Source organism: Perissodus microlepis, chromosome 17 (genome assembly GCF_051167445.1).
Source record: "Perissodus microlepis isolate ML-2025 ecotype Zambia chromosome 17, ASM5116744v1, whole genome shotgun sequence".
Classification (NCBI taxonomy): domain Eukaryota; kingdom Metazoa; phylum Chordata; class Actinopteri; order Cichliformes; family Cichlidae; genus Perissodus; species Perissodus microlepis.
Window position 1 is genome coordinate 2,069,472 of NC_140477.1, and position 23,029 is coordinate 2,092,500.

Sequence of the window (23,029 nt, forward strand, 5' to 3'; positions counted from 1 at the left end):
TGATGCACACGTTAAACAGTTCAACTTAGAAACCAAAAGGAATGCATTTGTATTATTTTCCATATAGAGATCAGTAACTGGAGGCTGTGCTTCAACTATTGGGGGATTGCACCATGCCAGTTGATTATCCATCCACTAGCCAGACTTTGGATGTAGGACCAACATTGTGGTTTTTGTCCTGGTCGTGGAACAGTGGACCTGCTCTTTGTCCTCTAAAGGATATTTGATAGTGTGTGTGGGTTCGCCCATCCAGTCGGTTCTTCAACCTCATGATCGATGCAATTATGCGCAGGACCTTCAACGGCCGCCGCCGTGGAATCGAGTTCGCCGATGACCAATCTTCAACTGACTTGATGTTCACGCATGACAAGGCTACAGACATCCTATGCGACGTTGCCCGATATGCTCAACCATATGGCCTCAAGATCAGTGCTGAGAAGACAGAAGTCCTTACTACTGGTGGATCGCCAGCCACCGTGTATCTTGAAGGCATGTAAATCTAACAATTCAAATACCTTGGCTCTCTGGTGCAGGAAAAGAAAGTGGATTCAACAGCTGTCAATCGGTGTCAGCATTCGCCTACCTCCATTGGTGCATCTGGAAGAAGACAAACGTCACCCTCATCATCAAAATCCGCCTGTCCCACGCACTAGTATTGCCCATTCTTCTCTATGGATCTGAGACCCGGGTCATCCTCAAACATGACCTCAACAAGCTCGAGGTCTTCCAAATGCACTGTTTGCATCAGATTTTCCCAGTGTCCCTTCGTGACCATCTCGGCAACAGCGCGATACGTAGTCAGTGTAATCAGCAGGCCTCGATGGAAGAGCTTATCCAGAAGCGACGACTGCAATGGTTTGCATGGTTTGAAGCGATTTCCTAGTAGAACCGCTGCAATTGGCATGAGCAGTTACTGATGTCAAATGCTGATTGGGATGCATCCTGAGAGGTTATATGTCTCAGCTGGCTTGGGAACAACTTGGTTTCTCCTTCAGACAAGCTGCAAGAGGTTTCCGTGGTGAGGGAAGTCTGGTCTCCTCTGCTCAGACTGCTGCCCCACAACCCGAACTCGCATAAGTGACAGAAAACAAATGGATGGATAAAGATCAGTTAGTGCTCATGCACCCTTTGAAAAACAGTCATAAACTGACTTTTGTGACTGTGGAGCCAGCGTTCTAACTTCTGAGAACAGATAATACAATCTGTGATATTTCTCCAAGCCCAAATCAGATAGGATTGTCTTGATTTGGGCTTGGAGATTACTCATCTGAAAAAAAAAAAAGTACAAAAAAGCCACGTGAATTTTAAAAACTGCAGATGCTTACGTAGTCTCTTACATCACAGAACACAATGTCGCTCTTTTTAAATCAGTTTTTTGTAATAATTTATCTGTAAGAACCATTTTTGACTCATTGGTAAGTACTTTAGTTTATAAAATGCACAACTGAGCATGAACTACAAAATAGTCCAATGACATCTCTACATCTCTGCTTTGTTTATAGTTACCTACCAGTATGTGAGATTAATCATTTTCGGTGGAGGTAAATAGGCCAGTGGCCAGTCCCAGACTTCCTTGATCGCTCACGACTTCCTTTTACTAAAGAAATCGTCTATGTGAAAGAATTACCTAATGCAATGGGAATATTTGGTTCCAGGAAGAGGGGAATACACACAGATGCAGCGATTTCCTTTAAACCTCAGTTTTTCAGTCAGAGAGGACTGTTTTGATTTGAAAATGTGATTTGAGGACCCGTACCAAATATCGAATGATGTTAACCAATAAATGTCAAAGTAGTGATGTTACAAAACATGACAAAACGATTCCCTTTGACCTACATGATAAAGAAAACCACCCAGAGCCTCTAAAACTTTGAGACCTGCTCCAACAAAGCCCCCGCTAAATTATTACATTCCCCAATTAAATCATCATCCAAAAGCAATATTCCCCTTGTGTGAGAGTACTAATTAAGTGCTTAGGATAGTTTGCTATTCTGTTAGTCCTTTTCTCTGGCACGGAAGCACCTGGCCAGATTCCCAACAGATTTGCCCAGATTCTAAAAGCTCTGTATTGGCATCTTTTCAGAGAGCGTTTCAAGTTTCACCTCTTCCTTAGAGCCTGCGCAGCACAAAAGGGACTCCATGTGGAAGTTTTTCACAGGTTTGTTAATTGGCAGATGAACAGAAATGCCCTCTGTGAGGCTGTATCCTCACCCTCGCCTCTGTCAGTGGCGCCCCAGGGCGGCTGTGGCTACAATGTAGCTGCCATCACCAGTGTGTGAATGTGTGTGTGAATGTGTGTTAATGTGAGGATGACTGAATGTAGTGTAAAGCGCTTTGGGGTCCTTACGGACTAGTAAAGCGCTATACAAGTACAGGCCATTTTACCCTCTGTGTGCTGAGTCATTCACATAGCAACACAGCACGGACAGGTTGGGGCACTGCAGAAAGCCTGCAATGAGGCCACTTGTGACCAATGGACGCCAGATTGTGTGTATGTGTGCAGCAATAAGAGGGAGTGGGAGAATCACAGGGCAAGAGAAGGAAAAGAAAACGTCTCTGTATGTTTTTCATGGACGAATGTGTCAGTGAGGAGCCTCTCAGAGGGAGGGTTCAATGTTTTGCAATTGTTTGACTTTTTTTTGGTGCAGTCATCGCTGTTTTCTAATACTCCCACTGTGTAGGTTGGCATGTAAGGAAAAAGGCAGTGATATACTTTATCTTTTTTTTTTTTTTTTTTACTCTTGGGGCAGTCTAGACAGGCCAGATAAGGAAATAAAAAGATCCCACTTCTAAAGGGAAAAAAGGCATTGATGAAACATAGGTGTGTCCTAGTTACTTGCTTTCCCAGAAAAGATCTGTGTGTTATGAACTACGTTCTTTTGGTTCGCAGTGAAAATGCCTGCCCATTATCCCTGGAAACATCACGGGACGATAAGCCAAAATTTAATATGAGCTCATGTGGTTTTCAAAAGGCAACAAAGCCACACTCCCCCACCCCCAAGGTGTCATGCAGTTTGAAAAATAGATACTTCAGTTTGGGTTTATTTCTAACTGTTTCTGTGATGCAAACAGAGACGAGTGTGGGTATTAGTAACATGGAAAATTTGGTCTTACTTCCTATACTGAAAAAAATGCACATTCATATGACGTATGAAAGCCCCCATGGATCGCAGGCCTGATTACAAATCCATTCAGACTCCATTCTTCTGACTCATCGCACACAGTACTGGGCTCACCAGACTCCCACATTTCCGCATTGTAGCAGAATATTCAGAATAAACCTGTGCAATCATAAAGGTGAATGACACAGGTATCTGAATTCTGCGGCAATCCAGAATTTTCATGTATGGATTCACTGATTCAAATGTATCACATTAGCATAAAGATGTAACATCGTGTTTTCAAGAAGGTTTTTAGTTCATTTATGCGTATCTTCAAAACATTATATTCACGCTTGATGCTACTGTTAATGCTCTTTTTCTTAAATGGAACATATAAATAGCAATACTGTGATTATGATTACCTGCAGCTGAAGCCCATTTGCTTAAAGGTTTGATATGTTGTGTATCCAGACAAACTTTATTTGCCTTCCTGTCAACTCAAAGCACTCTGACCAGTCTCCTCTGACCTGTGATGAAACGTAGGTCAGATAATTGCTGTACACTGGATTTTTTTCTGTTTTTCTGACCATGTAAATCTTACAGATGGTTGTGCAGAAAAATCCCAGTAGATCAGCAGTTTTGGGTTTTTTTAATACAGCCTTTCTGGCACCAACAACCATTCAGAGTCACTTAAATGACCATTCTGATGCTCAGTTCAAACTTCAGGTACATGCCAGCTGTCTTCATGCCCAAATGCACTGAGTTGCTGCCATGTGACTGACTGATTAGATATTTGTGATAACAAACCATTGAACAGGTGTACCTAAAAAGTGGCTTTTTAGGTACACCTGTTTTTGTTCACTTTGTTTTGCTTACATGTTACTTTTTTGAATGTTCAACTTCTTTCTTTCTTTCTTCATCATCATCATTTTTTTCAGATATGAGATAAGATTAAAAAAGAGAGAATAATAAAAATAAACAAAATAAAATCAGGGCTGTAAACACTGGTAAACTGTGGAGAAGTTTATAGGGGAGACTGAGGACAGCTGCAACGAGGGATGGTTACAACTGTCCCCGGGGTTGTGTCAACTACAATTCTTTTATTCAAAAAAGAGAGTACCTGATATCAGATGTATTTATCTTTGGCTGTCAGACAAATGTGTTTCATCTATCAAAATGAGTTTGGTTTAGTCCAAACTGTCTGGGAATAACTTACAAGTCCAAATGTAGAATTTTAATGATGATAGTGATGACTTTGCAGCTTACTGACTTAGAAATTATGACTATTCCACTGCTCAAAATAAAATAAATAAAATAAATAGCTGCAGAATTTCATTTTATTTTGCAATGTCATAGTACACTGTGACAAAAAGTGATGCAAATTAATTAAATACTAAAGTTGAAAATCTTAACTAACGTAGCCTGCTTAGTTTTGTTGACCGCGGAACTATTTCTTTGGTTTGAGCTCCCTCTGGCGGTGAGAACAGAAACTGCAGCCACGGGGCGGCATTGAGTCAGCGGAAGTCAAAGTAACGGCGAGGGAGGAAAGAAGGGGGAGGCCCGGAAGCCGCCTGTCTGCCAGTGACAGCCCACATCAGAAAAAAGCACTGCAGAAATAATTTTTTTAAAAAGGATTTGCGCGCGAACGCTTCTGCTTTTCGGTTTAATATAAATCACCCGAATCGCCGCAGACATGTCGAAGAATACCGTGTCCGCCCGCTTCAGGCGAGTGGACGTGGACGAATACGACGAGAACAAATTTGTGGACGAGGAGGACGGAGGAGAAAATCAGCTGGGTCCTGACGAGGCAGAGGTGGACTCGCTCATCAGACAATATCCTTTACGAGATTAGCTAGCCCGCCCGTTAGCCTACACGGCGTGCTGAATGAAAGTGCCGCGGTGGCCTGTGCAGTGTGCCCGTAAGGCTCAGATTTATCCGCACACTTCACTTAGCTTTCGGGGATGCTAGCTGCATGGATGGGCGTTTAGCTAGCAGGCCAGTCACTGCCCCGACTTGCCTGACAGTCACATTCCAGGGATTGCTCTCCAAGATTTAACAAGCGGGTGTGCATCACTTTACTGAGTTCACCCTCCTGCCGAGGTCTGCTTTCTCCCTGATGCTGCAAGTACATTTTAGGGTGTGGTGAACCCGGCATCTCGCAGAGGGTCAAAAGAGCTTTGTAGGCCATATAGGGCTCGAAGGCGCTCCACTTCCCCATTGAGCAACTCCTCCCAGCGCGTGTTACAACAGAGAAAACTCAAAACATCAAAGCAAAACCCAATCAAGCAATCTTGAGCAATCGCTGTATAACAGAGATTTGCCGGTACGGTAGCTTTTTATTTAGTCACGCGAGAAATCTCCCCGTCTGTGTCTGTAGGGATCAATATCCACATTCAAGTAAATGACTGGAACCTGAACAGCTTCACTGTGTAAGCACTCAGGCTTCTTTCACTTATTCGTACAAGTGCTGTTTCCCCCTGTGCCTGAGAAGTTTTTGCTATGGACTGCAATAAGGTCGAGCGTCTTTATGAAGCATACTTACGGCTGATTAGTGTAGAAAACCACTAATCAGGAGACTAAGCAATGCTGCAAACAGAATTATTTGGGGGGAAATGGAGCTGTGGAAGGTGTTTAATACATTTTTGACGATTAAAAGGAGCTGCGGGGCATGAATGCATTTGTATTATTTAGGCAGTAACCTGCTCATAAAGCTGATTTAACTGAAAGACTTTGTGCTTTTAGAATTGGACTGCACTGATTGTGCAGCTTGTTGTTCTTTATGAGAGACGAAGGCAAAGGCTAGTTTATAATTTTCTTTACATCCGTTGTGATGGAGGGGTGAGTCTTTGCTGTGCTGCTTCCTTAACCTTTCCTGCACAGGAAATCTCACGGAGGCTTTACACGCAGTACTGAAGAACCCACCAATCAACACAAAGAACCAGAACGTCAAGGTGAGCTCGGTTTACCTCGTCAGTAAAGCTTCAAGCGCCAGCACATTTTAATGCATCACTTTGAGAAACTTCAGATTCTTGATTTGTAGTATAGCAGTAATATTTGGTTCTTCTTAAGCTCTCCAAAGTTAAACGATACAGCAGAAAGTAGCAGATCTTCAGCACCTTATAGCTGAGGTCCTTTCAGGGTGTGTGCAGCTCAAGGTCCAGTGGTCGATGATTTCACAGCCAGGTATACGAACTGACTGGACTGTGTAGCGACTCTGGCCTTCAGCCGTCTGCTCTCCCCTGCCAGGACCGTGCGGAGGGTCTGGTGCTGAAGGTGCTCAGCTCCTTCAAGAGCGGTGACATCGAGAAAGGCGTGCAGTCTCTCGACAAAAACGGCGTGGACCTGCTGATGAAATACATCTACAAAGGCTTCGAGAGGCCGTCAGAAAACAGCAGCGCGGTCCTGCTGCAGTGGCACGAAAAGGTAAATATTCCCACCTCACTGTGGGATCTCCAGCGTCTTCTTGAGCCAAAACAATAGACAAGTTCAACTTTTCCCACAATGATACTCGTTCGACTTTGAAAACACCCAAAGGGTCAGATAACTGTGTTTCTCAGCTTCTAAATCAAACAGTTGTAGGCGTTGTGCTTTAAACTTCATGTTCTTAATCTTCTTGGGTTAAAAACATCCAGATTGGGTCAATATTCTGTCTGATACAGCAGATTCATGTGCACATAAATTAGGGGTTAATAAATGGTCCAAGCCATGCAAGTCATTTTCACACATGCGCTACAGCCTGGATGTGGTGGCAATAATAATTTTGTTTGTATCGCACGTTTCGTTACATTGAAACTCAGTGTTCAGAAGACAAACCTGTAGAGGTTTGCAGTGCAGTGAAAGCAGCACAGAACAATCGAACAAATCAACAGCACTTGTTACGTGTAAGAAAACGATTTTAGTTGGTTTATTATGATCAAAAACAGTTTTTCTCTTTCTGTGTTCTCAGGCTCTGGCAGCTGGAGGAGTGGGAAGCATCGTCAGGGTACTGACGGCGAGGAAGACGGTGTAGAAGACGAGCAGCTCACTCCACATCGCTGACGGAGAGAGGGGGCGGTGCTCTGTTTATGTAACAGATGGCATAGGGACTAACAGGAAAACCAGATTTTTAACCCAATGAGATGTTTTCAAGCCAAGACTTTAAAAAAAAAAAAAGGAACTAAAGTACAGTCTGGCTCGTATTAAGTTAAAAATGGGTTTTCCTGTGGAGTCCCGTGCATGGTCATAGCTTAAATCGTACTCCTCACAGGGTGCTACAGATCATTTTGTACCCATGTGTCTGTGCTGATTCCCCGACCTGTTAACCTTTATGTCGACGTCGTTCCTGTGCACTGCGCCCCCAGCGGTTCCCACCTTACAGAGGTAAATGCTAGTAAAACTGCTCATAATCGAATTGCATAAAGCAGGGCTGTTGGTCAAAACCAGTAGAAACCAGAGCGCTCCCTGCTGGTCAGAAAGGTCGGATGCCACCGCTGCGCGCACACGTTCATAGGAACAAACATGTTTTTCCATCGTCCACCGAATGTTTCAGGAATTTTATCTGTGAGGAAACTCTGAGTGTTTGGTTTCCATCATCAGAGACTTCCAGATGGAATAAAAGCCGGGCTCCGCCCCTCTCGCTGTAACACTTGAGCAGAGAGAGCTGCTTGAAAAGCACAGTCACGCACAGAGGGTGGTGGATTTGCACTGGAGGAGGGGCCGGGGGGATTGATCCATCTATCCCCTCGTGCTGCCCCAGTTAAGGATTATATTACCCACGATGCATCTCCATCGCCACTCTTTATTAATCCCACTTTGCTTGTGACCGCTCTGCTACTGAACAGGGTATTAATGCGGCTCTGCTGGTACTGTTCATCGGAGCGGCTGTTCTCTGGAAAACGCGCCACCCAGAGAACGTGCGCTCACACGGTTTTGTTTTGTTTTTTTAAAACTTTTTCACTATTTAACAGAAAAACATTAATCTAGGATCAAACATCTGCTTTGTTTTCTTATTGTTTTGAGTGACGTTATTTTCGCCTCCACTCACTCAGTTAAAAACACCGTTCGCAGGCCTGACACGCCGATAAAATGATGCTTTTCTTCTTCCTTTTTTGTGAACTGACGGGGAATTAATAGTTTAAAGAATAGATGATGTATTTTCAGTATTCACTTTAGCATTTCATACCTGACATTTGTTTTTCCAAGGTTTCAGGAATTTTGTCTGTGAGGAAACTGAGTGTTTGGTTTCCATCATCAGACTTCCTGATGGGATAAAAGCCGGGCTCCGCCCCTCTCGTTGTTTTTTCTATTTATCCTGAGAGTTTGTCTTATAATAAGAAGACATTTCCAACACATTTTACATAATTTTCATCCGCCTGACTGGGTAGATGACACGTTGCCAAATGTTTTATTTTCGCTTTCATGGAATAACGTTGCTTGCATCTGGGATTTAGTTCAGAGCTCGTGTGTTTAGAGAGTAAGTGGTGGATTTTATTAAATTTTATTTTGAAACCATGCAGTATATATGAACATGAAAGAAACGCGCGTTGCGGCGAGCTTTGCTCCGAGTGCAGACGTGATGATAGTTCCAGCGTTCGGCTCCTTTCTGCTCGTTTTCAAACACGGAGTTAAAGTTACTCATAGATTTTTATTTATTTGTTCATTTTTTTAAATATAAAACACAAGTCACTACAGTTGTGTTTTTTTTCATCACCGGTTGATATTTAGACATGGGTTGTCATGTTTGAATACTGTCATCAGTGACGATGCATCCTGACATCAGACACCTTCTCTAATGCAGTAATGACTAGATTTACGAGCTTCATGTATTTCTAGTCGGCGATGCTCTTCTGGGTGAGAAGATGATGGAGCGCACCAAACTGATGTACAAACTGCCTTATTCAAATGTTCCTTTTTTATGTTTGTGCTTTTGGAAGAAAAAAAAACAATAATAAATTAAAATGTGTGAATGCGGAGTCTTAGCTGTGTCGTGATTATTTTGGATTGTGTCACAACTAAGCGCCAAAAGTTCAATTTTTGAGTCAAAGATAAAGACAACAGTTGAACCGTACAGGTACAGAAGTGAGCGCACAACGTCTGAGAGACACTTTGGAGTGACTGTACAACATGATAGACGATGCTTTACAGCAGAATATACACTTTATCACATTGTAACAGCCCAGTGTCAACAGTTTAGCAACTGTATGATGCTGTCATGTCAACCTGACATCAAAGTCCTGACAGGGACTAGAAAGAGAGAGCAGATTTCTCCTGTTTTGGCTTCCTGTTAAATCCAGAATTCAAAATCCTGCTCCTCACATACAAGGTCTTAAATAATCAGGCCCCATCTTATCTTAATGACCTTGTAGTACCATATCACCCTATTAGAGCACTTCGCTCTCACACTGCAGGCCTACTTGTTGTTCCTAGAGTATTTAAAAGTAGAATGGGAGGCAGAGCCTTCAGTTTTCAGGCCCCTCTTCTGTGGAACCAGCTTCCAGTTTGGATTCGGGAGACAGACACTATCTCTACTTTCAAGATTAGGCTTCAAACTTTCCTTTTTGCTAAAGCATATAGTTAGGGCTGGACCAGGTGACCCTGAATCCTCCCTTAGCTATGCTGCAATAGACGTAGGCTGCCGGGGGATTCCCATGATGCATTGAGTTTTTCCTTTCCAGTCACCTTTCTCACTCACTATGTGTTAACAGACCTTTCTGCATTGAATCATATCTGTTATTAACCTCTGTCTCTCTTCCACAGCATGTCTTTATCCTGTCTTCCTTCTCTCACCCCAACTGGTCGCAGCAGATGGCCCCGCCCCTCCCTGAGCCTGGTTCTACTGGAGGTTTCTTCCTGTTAAAAGGGAGTTTTTCCTTCCCACTGTCGCCACAGTGCTTGCTCATAGGGGGTCATATGATTGTTGGATTTTTCTCTGTATCTACTGTACCGTATAAAGCACCTTGAGGCGACTTTTGTTGTGATTTGGCGCTATATAAATAAAATTGAATTGAACCAAAACCTCTGTGGAAGATTTCCAGGGCACTCCTGAATCTGTGCCATGAAGAATTAAGACAGTTATGAAAGCAAAAGCAGGTCCAACCTATTATCAACAAGGTGTGGGTGTATGATCAACAACAGCATAGCTTCAAAATGATTTACACTATTAAACATTTGTAAATGTAATAATTCGGATGTAATAATTACTTTTATTTGATATTGCACATGATTATCATTAATCTTCTTTAACTGATAAGGATACGAAGAATCTAAAGACTTCACGGCAGACGGAGAAAACTTATCTCTGAATGGCCTTCGAGTGTATCTGTGATCAGAAGCTTTGCATACGGCGCTCGGGTCCACGTGTGGCACGCTCCGTCAAGATCGGGGATGTTTTGTGCAGCAGTGCTGTGCACGCATATATAATTTGTAAAATCAGCGTTTATCTATTCATATTCGATTTTTATTACAAAACGGATACGGTACGTACAAGTGTGGCATTACATTATGAGAAAAACATATGTACAAATCGTAAAAAAATACATCTTGGCACCAGCTGTTGGGTGGATCTTCACGCTGGTGACGTGAGTTTCTGCCTGAGGCGTTCGTGCGCCAGTACCTGAGCACCAAACCCGAACAGTGACGCCTCCGCTTTGGCAACTGATGGCGCAAAAGTGGGACCCGTCTTCCATTTTTCATGTTCGAGCCCTTCCCAAAGAAGTTAATAATAGGTTGATGTAAATGAAAGAGAAGCTACTATGTTGTACTCTCTGAACCGGCGGCGTTTCGGTTTGGAAGAGTCGGATCTAACGTGTCTTATAAATAAGTCTGAAGAGTCAGGAGATGACTGACTGAGAGGTTTGGGAGGTTTCCAGGGATTAGAGCTGATAAATAGTTGGTAAGTTTCCTCATGTAAACATCAGGCGGGCTACTTCCTTACACCTTCGGGGCCGTATGCACCCGCTGGCCTCTCTCACACACTCGATAATCTTTTTCCAGTCTGTTTACTGATGCGGTCGCATCCACTAACTCTCACCGTGCCACTTTTTGCAGCACTGCACTCAGAGGGCGTAGCCACTCGGGTCATTTAAAGTGTTTTCAGTAGGGGTAGGCAGAGACAGCGATGTAGACGATGAAGGTCGTCTGGTACTCGATGCCTCCGTCTTCACTGTAGGACAGGGCTCGGACCTTCATGCGGTACGTGTGGGGCTCTCGTAGCGGCCGCGTGGTGAACAGCACTCCCTTTAGGTTCTCATCTCGCAGAGCAAACGGCAACGCGAAATCCTCGTCCACCACCAGGAAGGTGGTCCTGGGGTGCATCACTCCATCCTGTGTGTAGGCCACCAGCCTGATGAGGTCCTGGTTGGCTGCGATGCCAAAGGGAAGCGACAGCAGCTTGTACTCCAAGGCGTACGGGCTCAGTGCGCACTCCAGGTCGTTTGGCTGGCAGTTTCTCAGACAGAACCTACAAAAAGAAAAAAGTTAAATTTGGTTGAATATAGTGCTGGTGGGCCCAGGAGGTAGAAAACAAAGGTTTGGTGTAAAGGCGATGTGAGAAGCCCAAAGAAGAAGGTTTTACACAGAAATCTGCTACAATTTGAAGAAAAAACAACCCGCCACCCGTACTTATATCTGTAGGATTTGATAAAATATGATCACTTTGTCTCAAAGTTCAGAATGATCACGTTTTATGTATCTGTGTGCAGGTTTACCCTGTGACCGGGTCCCTCTGGTAGTTTGGGGGACAGGGGGTGTCAATACACTGGTAACTTCCTCTCGTGTTGAAGCACATTCGATTCACTCCACACTGGATGTTCTGTTCCAGGCACTCGTCTGTGTCTGCGGCAGACGAGATACAGCAAACAGCTACAGTAAGCACAGGTCACACCTTGCTTGAGGGTAAATTGCATGAGTTCCAGTGAACAGGTGGATTGCCGGGTAGACAAAGCGAGCAGACCGAGGTTCTCACCTTGACAAGTCTTGCCATTGGTCATGAGGCGGTAACCAGCAGGACAGAGACACCTGTAGCTTCCTGGTGTGTTCGTGCACTCGTGCTGACAGGTGTCCCTCACTTCACACTCGTTGATGTCTTTTCGATGTCACGCACACACAAAAACAGCCACAGAAAGATACACAGAACATCAGTTTTCAAGACCCCACTGCAAATTCTCAGGCAGTAATGAAATGCTGAACTTTCCTCTCCCTCATCTCAACCCTGCCTCTTCTCCATAGTTACCTAAGCAGCGGTGACCCCTGGGCTCAAAGCCCTGCTGACAAGCGAGGACGCCCTGATGTGAGGAATGCACATGCGTCTCCCTGCGGCTCCGACTCCTGTAGCGCCCCCACGCGGGGGCTGCGTAGGAGTGGTAGCTCTGGGAGGCCAAGTTGTGGTAGAGCATCTGGCTGGAGCCGCCGCCGGGGGCGGACTGAGACGTGCGGTAAGTGTACGAGTAACTTTCGTAGCTGGGCAGCCGCTCAAGCCCAGCGCAGGATTTGCCGTCCCCCAGCAGGTGGCGCCCCGGAGGGCAGGCGCACTTGAAGCTGCCGGGAGTGTTGATGCACTGGTGGGCGCAAGGCTGCGGAAGCCGCTCACATTCATTTACATCTGCCCTCGGCACAGAGAAAGACCAGCACCAAGAAAAGGTGGATAAAAGTGACAGAAAAGAAGGTTGGAAATGATGCAGAAGTAAAGAAAAAAGAACAGAGTGATGAGAGGAGCACAGGAGGAGGATGAGGGGAGAAAAGGGGATATGCAAGTTACCCCGCTGTATAACAATACATTTTCATGTCAGGGACACAGAAATGTATTGAAACTAATTCATACAGGTTTAATTTGAATGAGAGAATCACTCCATCTCATAAATAACAGAATCATAATTTTCACATTTTATCTGAAGAAGTACATCAGATATGAATTATGTTAAAAAAAACGTTCCCAGTTCATTTAGACTATCTGAATAAAGCAGACATCAGAGTGTTAATGTCCCAGCAGCATCAGGGTACATACGCCATCACAAAGCGACGCCAGGAAACAGCCAGACCCAAACATAAAGGTGCTGGAAACACTTTGATAGATCCGAACTGGAGGAAATGAAAAGAAGGAAGTGACCGACAGAGCTGTGAGGTGACGGTGCTGGTCTTTTTACAGTTGGTGTTTTATGTATTCCTTTCCCTCCTTCCTGTTTCCCTAACAGCTGTCTAACACCGTAGCATCATCTTGAGCTGGCAAAGCCTCTGATATCATGCAGCATTGTTTCTTGGCAAAAAGCAAGATTTTTTTTGTTTGCGTTTAATAGAAAGAGTTAATCAGCTGTTCTCACTGAAGCATTTGGTCATGTGAGCAAGCAGTGGCGCGATACGATGACAGCAGCTTTTTAGGCTTTCTGCAGAAGTGAGTGAGTCAGCATCAGAAAGAAGAAAGTGCATTTCTTGAAGCAAGCAAGCTGATGGGAAACATAAGGAAAGAGCACTGCATTTTTATTTTACTGCTCAGGATGTTTCATGCTTGGCTAAGTAGCCCAAAGTTATCAGAATGACACAGCAGCAATGAAAACATCGCCTGCAGGGGGTTTGATGTTATACCGCACTGGACTCAATTCAAGGCAGAGACACGTACCGACGCAGGGCCGCCCTACTCCCTGGGATCTGTAACCACGGGGGCAGGTACAGTGGTAGCTGCCTCTGGTGTTCTCGCAGATCTGGTTGTATCTGCACTGATGGGTACCGTCTCTGCACTCGTCAACGTCTGCAACAGGCCACAAGAGACTAACATGCATCATCTTATTAATCACAATATGCTAATAAAAAAAAATGCAAGAAACACTTTTTAATTAGAGGCTAGTCGGTTAAACTTCTGGGCTATTGATGTGGTCAGTTACATAGCAGAGGGGGTTGTTAATCAGTCTCAGCAGCTTTGGTCTTAATGAAATTAACAAGAGCTGCAAACAGGATTGGTTTCACACATGGAGGCCTCTGACTTTTTGCCCCGTCCTTATATTTCCTGACTGTTTTTCACTAGTTTTGCGTTTGGCTAGGGTCAGTGTCACTGCTGTTAGCGTGACGTGATACCTGGACCCTGCAGAGGCTGCATTGTTGTCCGGCTCCTCCAGGACGACACAGAAGATACCAGAAGATTTACAGTGTCTCCCAGCTCAGTTTCAAGAGGATGGAGGAGAATCCAGGAGACACACAGTTACTCTGGGAGAGCTGGACAGGGCCGTAGGAGTTCCTTAACCCATCAGCGGGACAGGAAACTGCTACTTTGTGTGGAATTTTTTCATTTCCAGGGTTGAATTCAGCCCTCTACGTTGGTCCTTTCACTCCTAACACATTACCCAGTCTGTATCAGTACAGATATGCTGCATGATTATTTCCCCCCACTGAGAATAGATGTGTTTCTCTACATTTTCTAAACAGCGTATTAGTAACTACTCTACAGTACTTCAGTAGCACTCACCCACACATGTTCCATTGCCACCCTTGGTCATACCACTGGGGCAGAGGTCAATACAGATGTAACCACCGCGAGTGTTTTTACACTGCTGATCAGAGCGGCAAACCCTCTGCCTGCACTCGTTGATATCTGCGGTGAACAGAGGAAAAAGGGAAGTTTGTGGCTCCAGGTTTAGTGATAAATTGTCTTATTTTACGTAGAACATTAATGGAGAGGAGCGCCTCTCTCACCTATGCAGCGCCTGTTCCTGAGATGAAATCCTGGCTCACAGGCGCAGCGGTAACTACCGATGGTATTCAAACACCGTTGATTACACGGATTTGACTCCTGGCACTCGTTCACATCTGAACAACACAAACATGTCCCGCTATTTTTAGAAAGTCAAATCGATTAAAAAGGAAAGGAATGCCCTTTACGTGTACAATCAAACCTGTACAGCTGTAGCCGTCAGCTGTTCTCCTGAAGCCACGCCCACAGCGCATGACGCATCTGTAAGAGCCGATGGTATTCTCGCAGTCTTCTGCGTCGTGGCACACATTCCCACCTAGCGAACACTCGTCGACGTCTAGGAGAGAGGAGAGAAGAGGCTTAACGGTGATTTGCTGCCGCGTTGGGTCAGTAGGCGGCTGAGAGTTTTGTACCCTGACACGTCCTCCCGTCGGCTGAGATGGCGAGGCCTCGGGGACAGGAGCAGTAGTAGGTGCCCATCGTGTTGTGGCAGGCATGTGAACACGGATTCCCAACCTCACATTCATTCTCATCTGCAGCACAAAGATAAACACGAATACAAACAATCAGAAACGATCAGATGTTGTAATTATGAATCCATGAATATATCATTTTTTAGCTGCAGTTTTTCGGGGTTTGGGGGTAAGTATACGTGTGTTGTGATTAGCATTACCTGCACAGTAAGGCCCGGCAGCCACCAAAGTGAAGCCACGAGGACACTGGTTACTGCGATCACCTGGAGTCACGTTAACAAACTTTAAATTTTGCTCATGTTTGGTGAAAATGCAACAAAGTATTAGGCAATAGAAGTTGAAACATCTTTTGCGTTCACCTTTGGAGATACTAGCTTGTATGCTGTACTCCAACACCTCCTCCAGTGGGTGGTAGTGTGCACTGATGGCTGCGGCCCTCAGCGTTTCCACCAGGTAGGGCATCTTCCCCTTGGACGGGTCATAGGAGACAGTGTGGTTCCAGGTGTAGGGCACACTTTCCTTGTCGATGCTGAACATGCGAGTGGACAGAGCGTAGAGCTGACCCGGTCCCGTCTGGATGTAGTCCTCTGTGTAGTCCTGGGAAAAAAAACACAAAACAGAACATTGTGCATTTTCATTATTCAGTTTGGCGTCTGTCAGCTGGACCTTAATTTTAGTTTGTTTCTTTGCAATGTGTGACATTAGACTTTAAATTGTTTTTATTGGGTTAAACTGAGTTATTGTGCATATATAAGAATCTATGAGGTATAAAAGACGGGGGGACTTGATTTGCTTGTGGGAAGCTTAAAGATGACATATGGCTAAAAAAAAAAAAAAGAGAGAGAGAAACAAATAATGATAAATTGATGTTTTCTAAAATAGAGGTGTTCACTGTTTTTGATTTCCAGTCTTTTCTATGGTTTAAATTTCCAGAAATGTAATAAAACCGTTTTGTAAATATACATGAACTGATGTGTTTTGGTTGTAAACAGGCTGATAAGCATATGCATATTTCTTTCAGTCCCTATATTAGTTTATTAGCTGGCTTCATAATATTCCCATTGCCTATTTGTGTACCTTGATGCTGATGAGAGCATGTGAAGGCAGCTGCAGGATGTGTCCGTTCACAACGATGTCCAAAAGCAAAGCGCCGTCAGAGTCCAGACCCCTGACAATGTGGGTCATCCTCAGGATCTCGCCTGCCAACACGCAGTCGCATCACATATCTTTACATATAAACAGCTGTTTAAAGATTTCATGCCTCCGTGTTGAACCCATGAAATCTTACCTGTGGCAAACTCCACCTGCGTCTCTCGCCTGAAGATACCTCCTGTTAGCGTGTAGCCGTTGACCGCCTCTCCTACTTCATGCGCAGTGGTCCAGTAGACGGGGTTCAGGATGGAGATGAGCTTCCTCATTGCAGGACCTTGAATCAATTTAAAGGTCTTAGATTTATTAGGAATTCAAGAAAACAGCTGAGTTTTAGATGGAGGCAGGAATTAGAGTGCATCATACAACACCTAAAAGCAGAAAAGTGATACAACCAACGAGCTAATGGAAAACTGACCTAACGTCCTTGGTACATTAGAGATTGTGGCTTTGATGTTTCTGCTGCCAAACTTGCTGTCGGTGATGGTGGCATTGAGGATGGAGACGCCGAACTCGATATCATTAATGTTCCCTATGATGCTTCCTCGGGCCTTCAGGGGCCCACCTGATCAAAAGAAACGTGTCTTTAAATGTAAATACAGCAAATGAACACAGAAGCTTTTTTTTAAGAGATACGTTACCTGGGCAGGCCTGAGTGTTGCACCTGGACAGCTGAGTAGAGTCTCCTGGACACGGCCGACCACCGTCACTTGGAGACGGACCGTCACAGAGCCGAACACGTGTCCTCTGTCCTCCTCCGCAGGAAGAAGAACATTCTCCCCATGGCTGCCATGAACCCCAGGTACCATCAACTGCAAAATACAAACAGTACAGGTGTACACATCAACACACAAATCACGGCAGTGGAGCAGTCGTAGGGGTAATTTAGTCTTACAAGGGAACCAATAACACACGCCTGACCGTGCCGCAGGCTGACTCACCGGGGCACTTGACGGTGCTGCATCTTTGTATCTGTGTATCAGCACCTGCACAAGCTCTCCCGCCGTAGGCGGGTCTGGGGTTGTCACAGGTCCTGTAGCGCCTCATCTGACCTCCGTTACATGTCTTGCTGCAGCTGCCCCAGCTGCTCCATGGACCCCAGTTACCACTGACTAACACACAGTAGTGCAAAATGACAGATTCACAAAAGAAAAGACACAGATGTAGAAATGAGCGTATCTAAGCAGTCAGTAGCAGTTCAGGTATCTCACTGGGGCAGGGGTCGCTGTTGCAGAAGTCGATTTGCACGTCGTTGCCCTCACACTGTCTGCCGCCGTGCTGAGGGGCGGGGCTGGCACAGAGGCGTGTCCTCTGTCTAGTACCACCCCCACAGGAAACACTGCAGGCTCCCCAGCTCACCCAGGACGACCACTTTCCATCCACTGGAGGACACAAAGTGTATAAAACTGAAATCTGCTTCGTTTAACGAATTCCTAAATCCAGGCCGGAGCGGAGATTTTTCTCGAAGCATAATCGCGTCCTTACCGGGACAAGGCTTCTCCTTGCACATTTGTGTTTGGGTGTCTGTGCCCACACACTGTGACCCATCGAACGCTGGAGGAGGGTCGTTGCAGAGACGGATCCTGGACTGCACGCCCCTACCGCAGGTCTCGCTGCATGGGCTCCACGGTAGCCAAGAACCCCAGTTACCTCCCACTATAAGAGCATAAACCTACAGTCCATTATACATATATGTATATATACAGCAGAATAAAGCAACACAGTGCTGCTAGAAAAAACCCCCCAACAGATCTGCAGTTTAACAACAGGAAAAATTCATGGAAATCAGAAAAGAAAGTTTAATTCAATTTGGAAATAAAACATTCATATTTGTTTCATGAATATTATTAGATCTGTTTGTCCACACAGGCTAGCCTGCTACGTGAAGTATAAGTAGAATTAGGCAACAAGTCAAGATGTGTACAAACGCCCAAAGAGCTGGAGTGAGATATTGTAGCAAATACCCTCAAATTAAAGTTCTCTTTAATGCCAGTGGTTCTCTTGTTTTTAACTGTTACAAATAGTGTTTAACAATTTCCCTGCATGTGTGTGCCTGCGCATGCAAATGCATTTCCTCACCTGGACATGGCCTGACCCTGCACATGACCACGTCCACTGCCTTCCCCTCACACGGCCTGCCTCCATGCTGAGGCGGAGGACTGCTGCAGGTCCGGACCCTGGTTCTGTTGCCCTCACCACATGTACGTGAACACTCCTCCCAGAGAGACCATTCTGACCAGTTACCATCCACTGTGGAGGGACGAGAGATTTGGTACCGCATGTGACATTTGCACACGGTCTCCTTTGTAAACACTTGGTTCTAGGCCCTGTTTCAGTCTCACCTGGGCAGGGTTTCCCTTGACAGCTGCGTGTCTCTGTGTCTGATCCTGCACAGTGGCGGCCTCCGTTGGCAGGTAAAGGGTTGTTACACTGCCTGAGCCTCTTCTGGTTACCAACACCACATGGCACACTGCAAGGACCCCACTCTGCCCACTCCGAGAAGCCGCCATGGACTGACAAGAACATTGATTAACTTTGGCACTTGGCGTTAGGTCCCTTTAGACACCTTTAGACATTGCAGATGTAAGAATAAACTAAAAACCGCTCACCCCGTATGGTAAGAGTGACCTTGACCAGCACTGATCCAAGCAGGTTTCTTGCCACGCATTCGTACTCAGCAGTGTCCTCCTTTTGCGCACTGATGATCCTGAGGGAGCCATTAGATAAGGCAGAGAAGCGGTTGTTGCCCAGAAGGGGGCGCCCCTGACGAGACCACTCTATCATGGGCGTAGGCTCACCCTCCGCCTGACAGTTGAGCACAGCCGTGGTTCCAGCATCCACCACCGTCTCCACGGGTTCTACACTGATTGCGGGTGCACCTGGAAGAGCAGCGTGCTTCTATCAGATCTATCACAGCTACAAAAACGCTATAATTAAAAGTGCTGCATCCTGACACGGTTAAACACTCACTGTGTAACGTAAGTGTGACACTTCTCTCCACCACACCAGCGTCATTTGTCGCCACACACATGTAGTTTCCCGCATCTTCACTCTGCCACACACATTGTAAATGAAATCACCGTGACCTTTTCCAAAGCTCACCTTTGTATTACACAAAAGAGCTGTCTTCCTACCACTGTGCCATAGATGGCCAGGGAGCCGTTGTCCAGTTGACGGATTCGGTTGCTGATCTGGATGTTTATTCCATTTTTGCTCCACTGGATGGTTGGCAGCGGGTCTCCTCGAACCTCACAGTTCAGGATTGCATTCCCGCCCAGGGGTTCAATGCGGTTGGAGTGAAGGTCCCCATCGATGATCGGAGGCTCTGAAGAACAGGCAGATCAGGTCGAGTGTAGAGCAGCTTAGAGAGATGCAACAGCATCAAAATAGTTCATGAAAGCATGCTTTTACCTTTGACATAGACCAAGGCCAGCGACTTGATGGTTCCCACATCATTTTCTGCCACACAGGTGTAGGTGCCGGCATCGTCTTTGCTCACTCTCTCGATCACCAGCTCACTGTGACCGTTCGTTTGATCGTAGTGAACTAAAGCATCAATGGCAGAAAAGAAATAAAATGAAATGACAAAGATTAAGAAATAACGAAAGGAAACCTCTCCGTTTACAACGATTCATACCTGGGATGATGTTGTTATTAAAGGCCCAAGTGATTCTGGGTAGGGGGATGCCACTGACTCCACAGAACAGCGTGAGGCGCTCTCCTTTGTTCAGGGCCACATCCCCAAGAAGCTCAGTGAAGATGGGATGAGTATGAACCAACAGGGTGACGGTCCAACTGTCCTGCCCGACTGAATTAGTGGCAACACAGGTGTAACTTCCTGCATCTTCAGGCTGGTTCACCAAAAGGAGGGTGCAGGGTGAAGGGAAAAGGGAGCATATGCTTCAAACTCGTGTGTTAAATATGATCAAAACAAAATACAATTTGGTGTTTCTATTTTTTACCTGAGCACTGTCAATAACCAGCTCACCAGATGGCAGGATTGTATACTCCCCCGCGCTTTCGCTGACAGGACTACCGTCCTTTTCCCAGGACAGTTTTGGCTGAGGGACGCCCTCTGCCAAACACACAAGCTGGACCTGACTGTTTTCCACCACCACGACCTCCTGCTCTCCACCACGAATGAACGGAGGAACTGCAAGAGATTAGGATAAAACCAAGTCACCCTTTTTATCTTTGCTTTGCTTTGTTATACACTCCCGATTAAAAGCTTAAAACCAGTTTAAGCGTCGTTTTCAGTAAATTGCATGCTCAAAAAATGTTTTATCTCACTCCCATTTCTTCTTGTTGCATGTTGAAGCTCCACTTGGAACCTTGTTAAAATCCAACCATGCAAAATAGGATTTTTTGCCATTTTTCAAGTGGTCTTAAACTTTTGATTGGGACTGTATGTCTAGATGTGAGTATAAAATCTGAATGATGCTGTGTTGAAGAAGCAGAACTACTGGAACACGTAATGTTTTCATAGAACACCATCCATGCATCACCCATCCATCTTTATAGAAAACTTTAACACCACAAATGTAGTGTGATGTGTCAAATCACGTCATTTCAATGACTGTATTGACTGGAACCTACTCTGCACAGTAAGGCTCATTTCCAAGCTGACAGTGCCCGCTGCATTGGCAGCAGTGCAAGTGTATCTCCCGGCATCGCTCGGCTGAATGAAGGCGATCTGCAGAGATCCTGAACTGAGGACCCTCAGGCGTACGGTTTCACTCAGCACGCGCCCGTCTTTGTGCCACGTGACCGAGGGGGGAGGGGAGCCGTCAGCTTGGCACCGCAGCGTCACAGAGGAGTCCACAGGTGCCAAATATTCCCGAGTGTCTGAGCTGATCACTGGAGGGACTTCAGGTGCAAGGAGAAATATGTGGGGTTAGTACATTAGTATATTTGTTGACATCGTGGGAAACCTGAATTTCAGTGACTTTGGGTGCATTTTGTACACAACTGGTATTATGATCGTGAGGTTGAAATTTCAACATAAAAGTACCTACCTTGCACTCTGAGTCTGGTCTTGCCGAGCGCTGTGCCAGCAGGGTTTTGAGCCACACATATGTACATTCCAGAGTCTGATAGTGATGCCTTGGAGATCTGCAGACTTCCATTCGGGAGTATAGTGGACCTACCACCTAGCACGAAGCCAGAGCCAAAATTTCATGACTGATTGCTTACACCAACTGACAAAAACAGACAAAATTATTTACCTGTAGTGGGTATATTGATGCCCTCCTTCTGCCAGGTAATGGTAGGTCTGGGTGAGCCTGTGGCTCTGCAGGGCAGACTTACGGGGTTATTGAGGATCACATCCAGTGCTGATGGATGGGACTCAATCACTGGAAGCTCTGAGGAGAAGGTTTGGAAAATAGTGATGATCAAGAACAAAAGAATAAACCTCCAAATAAAACAAAAAAACAAGCCTCTCAATCAGAATCAAGAGCTCTAAAATAAAAATCATTTAAGCTGTGAACCCTGAAGAATTCGTTTTTTTACCCTGGACTGTGAGCTGCACGTGGCGGTGGGTGGAGCCTGCAGCATTCTGAGCTGTACATGAGTAGCGTCCAGCATGAGTTAGCTCGGCTGAGGTGATCTCTATCGGACCTGAATGTAGATCGACACAAACAGCAGATAAAATATTTAAAGACAGGCATCAAAATCCTCCTCGACATCTTATCTACAGCTAAAAATACACACAAAGTAACCTGACATGTGCCCTTTAGGAGACTCTTATCTTAATTTTTGTGTTATTTTTGTATTTGTAGTCAAATTTAAGGCCATTAAAAAGGGAATTTTACGTTTTAATCAAACTTTGGTTTGGTGATCTAAGGAGCTCGGGGGGAAAAAGCGTCTGGACTTCTTTCAGTTTCTGACCTTTTCTGTGCATCTTTGCTGACTTGAGGAAATAATCACATGTTTTAAGAGCTTTCTTTACATGCGTGTGTTCCTTTTGTTTCCCTTCTGGCTTAGAGGGAACATTTTCTGCCCGGTGATGTAGGATCCCGATTACTCCAAGTTTGTGTTCCAGAGGGTGGAAGGAGTCAAAGAGGAGGTACTGGTCCATGTGTGTGGGCTTCCGGTAAACTTCAATGTTGAGGTTTCCATTCCCTTCAAAGCCCACGGCACAGTCCAGGAATGGCAAACTGCTATCTTTGTGTCTTCACTGGTGAACTTTATGTTTTTATCCACTGGGCTGATGTGAGCAGTGAAGCATTCTACTTCCTGGATTTTCATTTTGACCCAGGTGTCATCAATATACCTGTATGGGAGGCTTTTTTCCCACTTCCTCCATGTTAAGTTTGGCTACAATAGGTGACACCAGGGAGCCCACTGCACAGCCATGTTTTTGTCTGTAAAAATCCTTGTTGTAATTAAAATATGTGGCGGTAAGGCAGAGTGCAAAATCTGAGTGAGTGGAGCTCGTTCTGTTTTTTCAAGGAGCTGTCTTGTCTCAGTAAATCACATGATAGGATGGAGCTAGGTCTCACAATGGGTTCACCCAAACATTGGCTGATTGTGACCCACACCCGTTTTTACACTATGACTCATGTGATTAGGCAAAGGATCAATAGGAGGTCCAGGACCCTCCTGGGGACACTCCCTTTGGTCTTAAAATCTGGGACTCCACCAATTGCTC

The 23,029-nt window shown here is 45.3% G+C and overlaps 2 protein-coding genes across 3 annotated transcripts in view; one reads left to right on the forward strand and one right to left on the reverse strand.

The window, feature by feature from the left end:
- The first annotated feature begins 4,624 nt into the window (after positions 1-4,624).
- On the forward strand, positions 4,625-9,053 carry LOC146369000 (actin-related protein 2/3 complex subunit 5-like). The gene is made up of 4 exons (XM_084909627.1): positions 4,625-4,934; positions 5,981-6,053; positions 6,349-6,525; positions 7,049-9,053. Exons 1-4 carry the CDS (start codon positions 4,795-4,797, stop codon positions 7,109-7,111), a joined length of 453 nt encoding a protein of 150 aa, XP_084765753.1. The 5' UTR covers positions 4,625-4,794; the 3' UTR covers positions 7,112-9,053.
- An 83-nt stretch (positions 9,054-9,136) lies between these two features.
- hmcn1 (hemicentin 1) overlaps positions 9,137-23,029 on the reverse strand; it is an 88,162-nt gene continuing 74,269 nt past the window's right edge. Inside the window, exons 78-107 of one of the 2 annotated variants that reach the window (XM_084909625.1) lie at positions 21,889-21,996; positions 21,603-21,740; positions 21,393-21,527; positions 20,974-21,243; positions 20,340-20,530; positions 20,015-20,228; positions 19,789-19,923; positions 19,512-19,702; positions 19,348-19,429; positions 18,987-19,256; positions 18,720-18,890; positions 18,457-18,627; positions 17,863-18,033; positions 17,589-17,759; positions 17,319-17,489; positions 17,019-17,189; positions 16,796-16,942; positions 16,517-16,654; positions 16,306-16,427; positions 15,588-15,825; positions 15,429-15,491; positions 15,169-15,288; positions 14,958-15,092; positions 14,758-14,871; positions 14,531-14,656; positions 13,691-13,819; positions 12,311-12,679; positions 12,044-12,163; positions 11,787-11,913; positions 9,137-11,539 (exon numbers count right to left, since the gene is read on the reverse strand). In XM_084909625.1, the coding sequence (XP_084765751.1) occupies positions 11,173-11,539; positions 11,787-11,913; positions 12,044-12,163; positions 12,311-12,679; positions 13,691-13,819; positions 14,531-14,656; positions 14,758-14,871; positions 14,958-15,092; positions 15,169-15,288; positions 15,429-15,491; positions 15,588-15,825; positions 16,306-16,427; positions 16,517-16,654; positions 16,796-16,942; positions 17,019-17,189; positions 17,319-17,489; positions 17,589-17,759; positions 17,863-18,033; positions 18,457-18,627; positions 18,720-18,890; positions 18,987-19,256; positions 19,348-19,429; positions 19,512-19,702; positions 19,789-19,923; positions 20,015-20,228; positions 20,340-20,530; positions 20,974-21,243; positions 21,393-21,527; positions 21,603-21,740; positions 21,889-21,996 (5,075 nt within the window). In that variant the 3' untranslated portion in view covers positions 9,137-11,172. The remainder of the gene's footprint in view (positions 11,540-11,786; positions 11,914-12,043; positions 12,164-12,310; positions 12,680-13,690; positions 13,820-14,530; positions 14,657-14,757; positions 14,872-14,957; positions 15,093-15,168; positions 15,289-15,428; positions 15,492-15,587; positions 15,826-16,305; positions 16,428-16,516; positions 16,655-16,795; positions 16,943-17,018; positions 17,190-17,318; positions 17,490-17,588; positions 17,760-17,862; positions 18,034-18,456; positions 18,628-18,719; positions 18,891-18,986; positions 19,257-19,347; positions 19,430-19,511; positions 19,703-19,788; positions 19,924-20,014; positions 20,229-20,339; positions 20,531-20,973; positions 21,244-21,392; positions 21,528-21,602; positions 21,741-21,888; positions 21,997-23,029) is intronic. The other variant, XM_084909626.1, reaches the window with a different exon arrangement.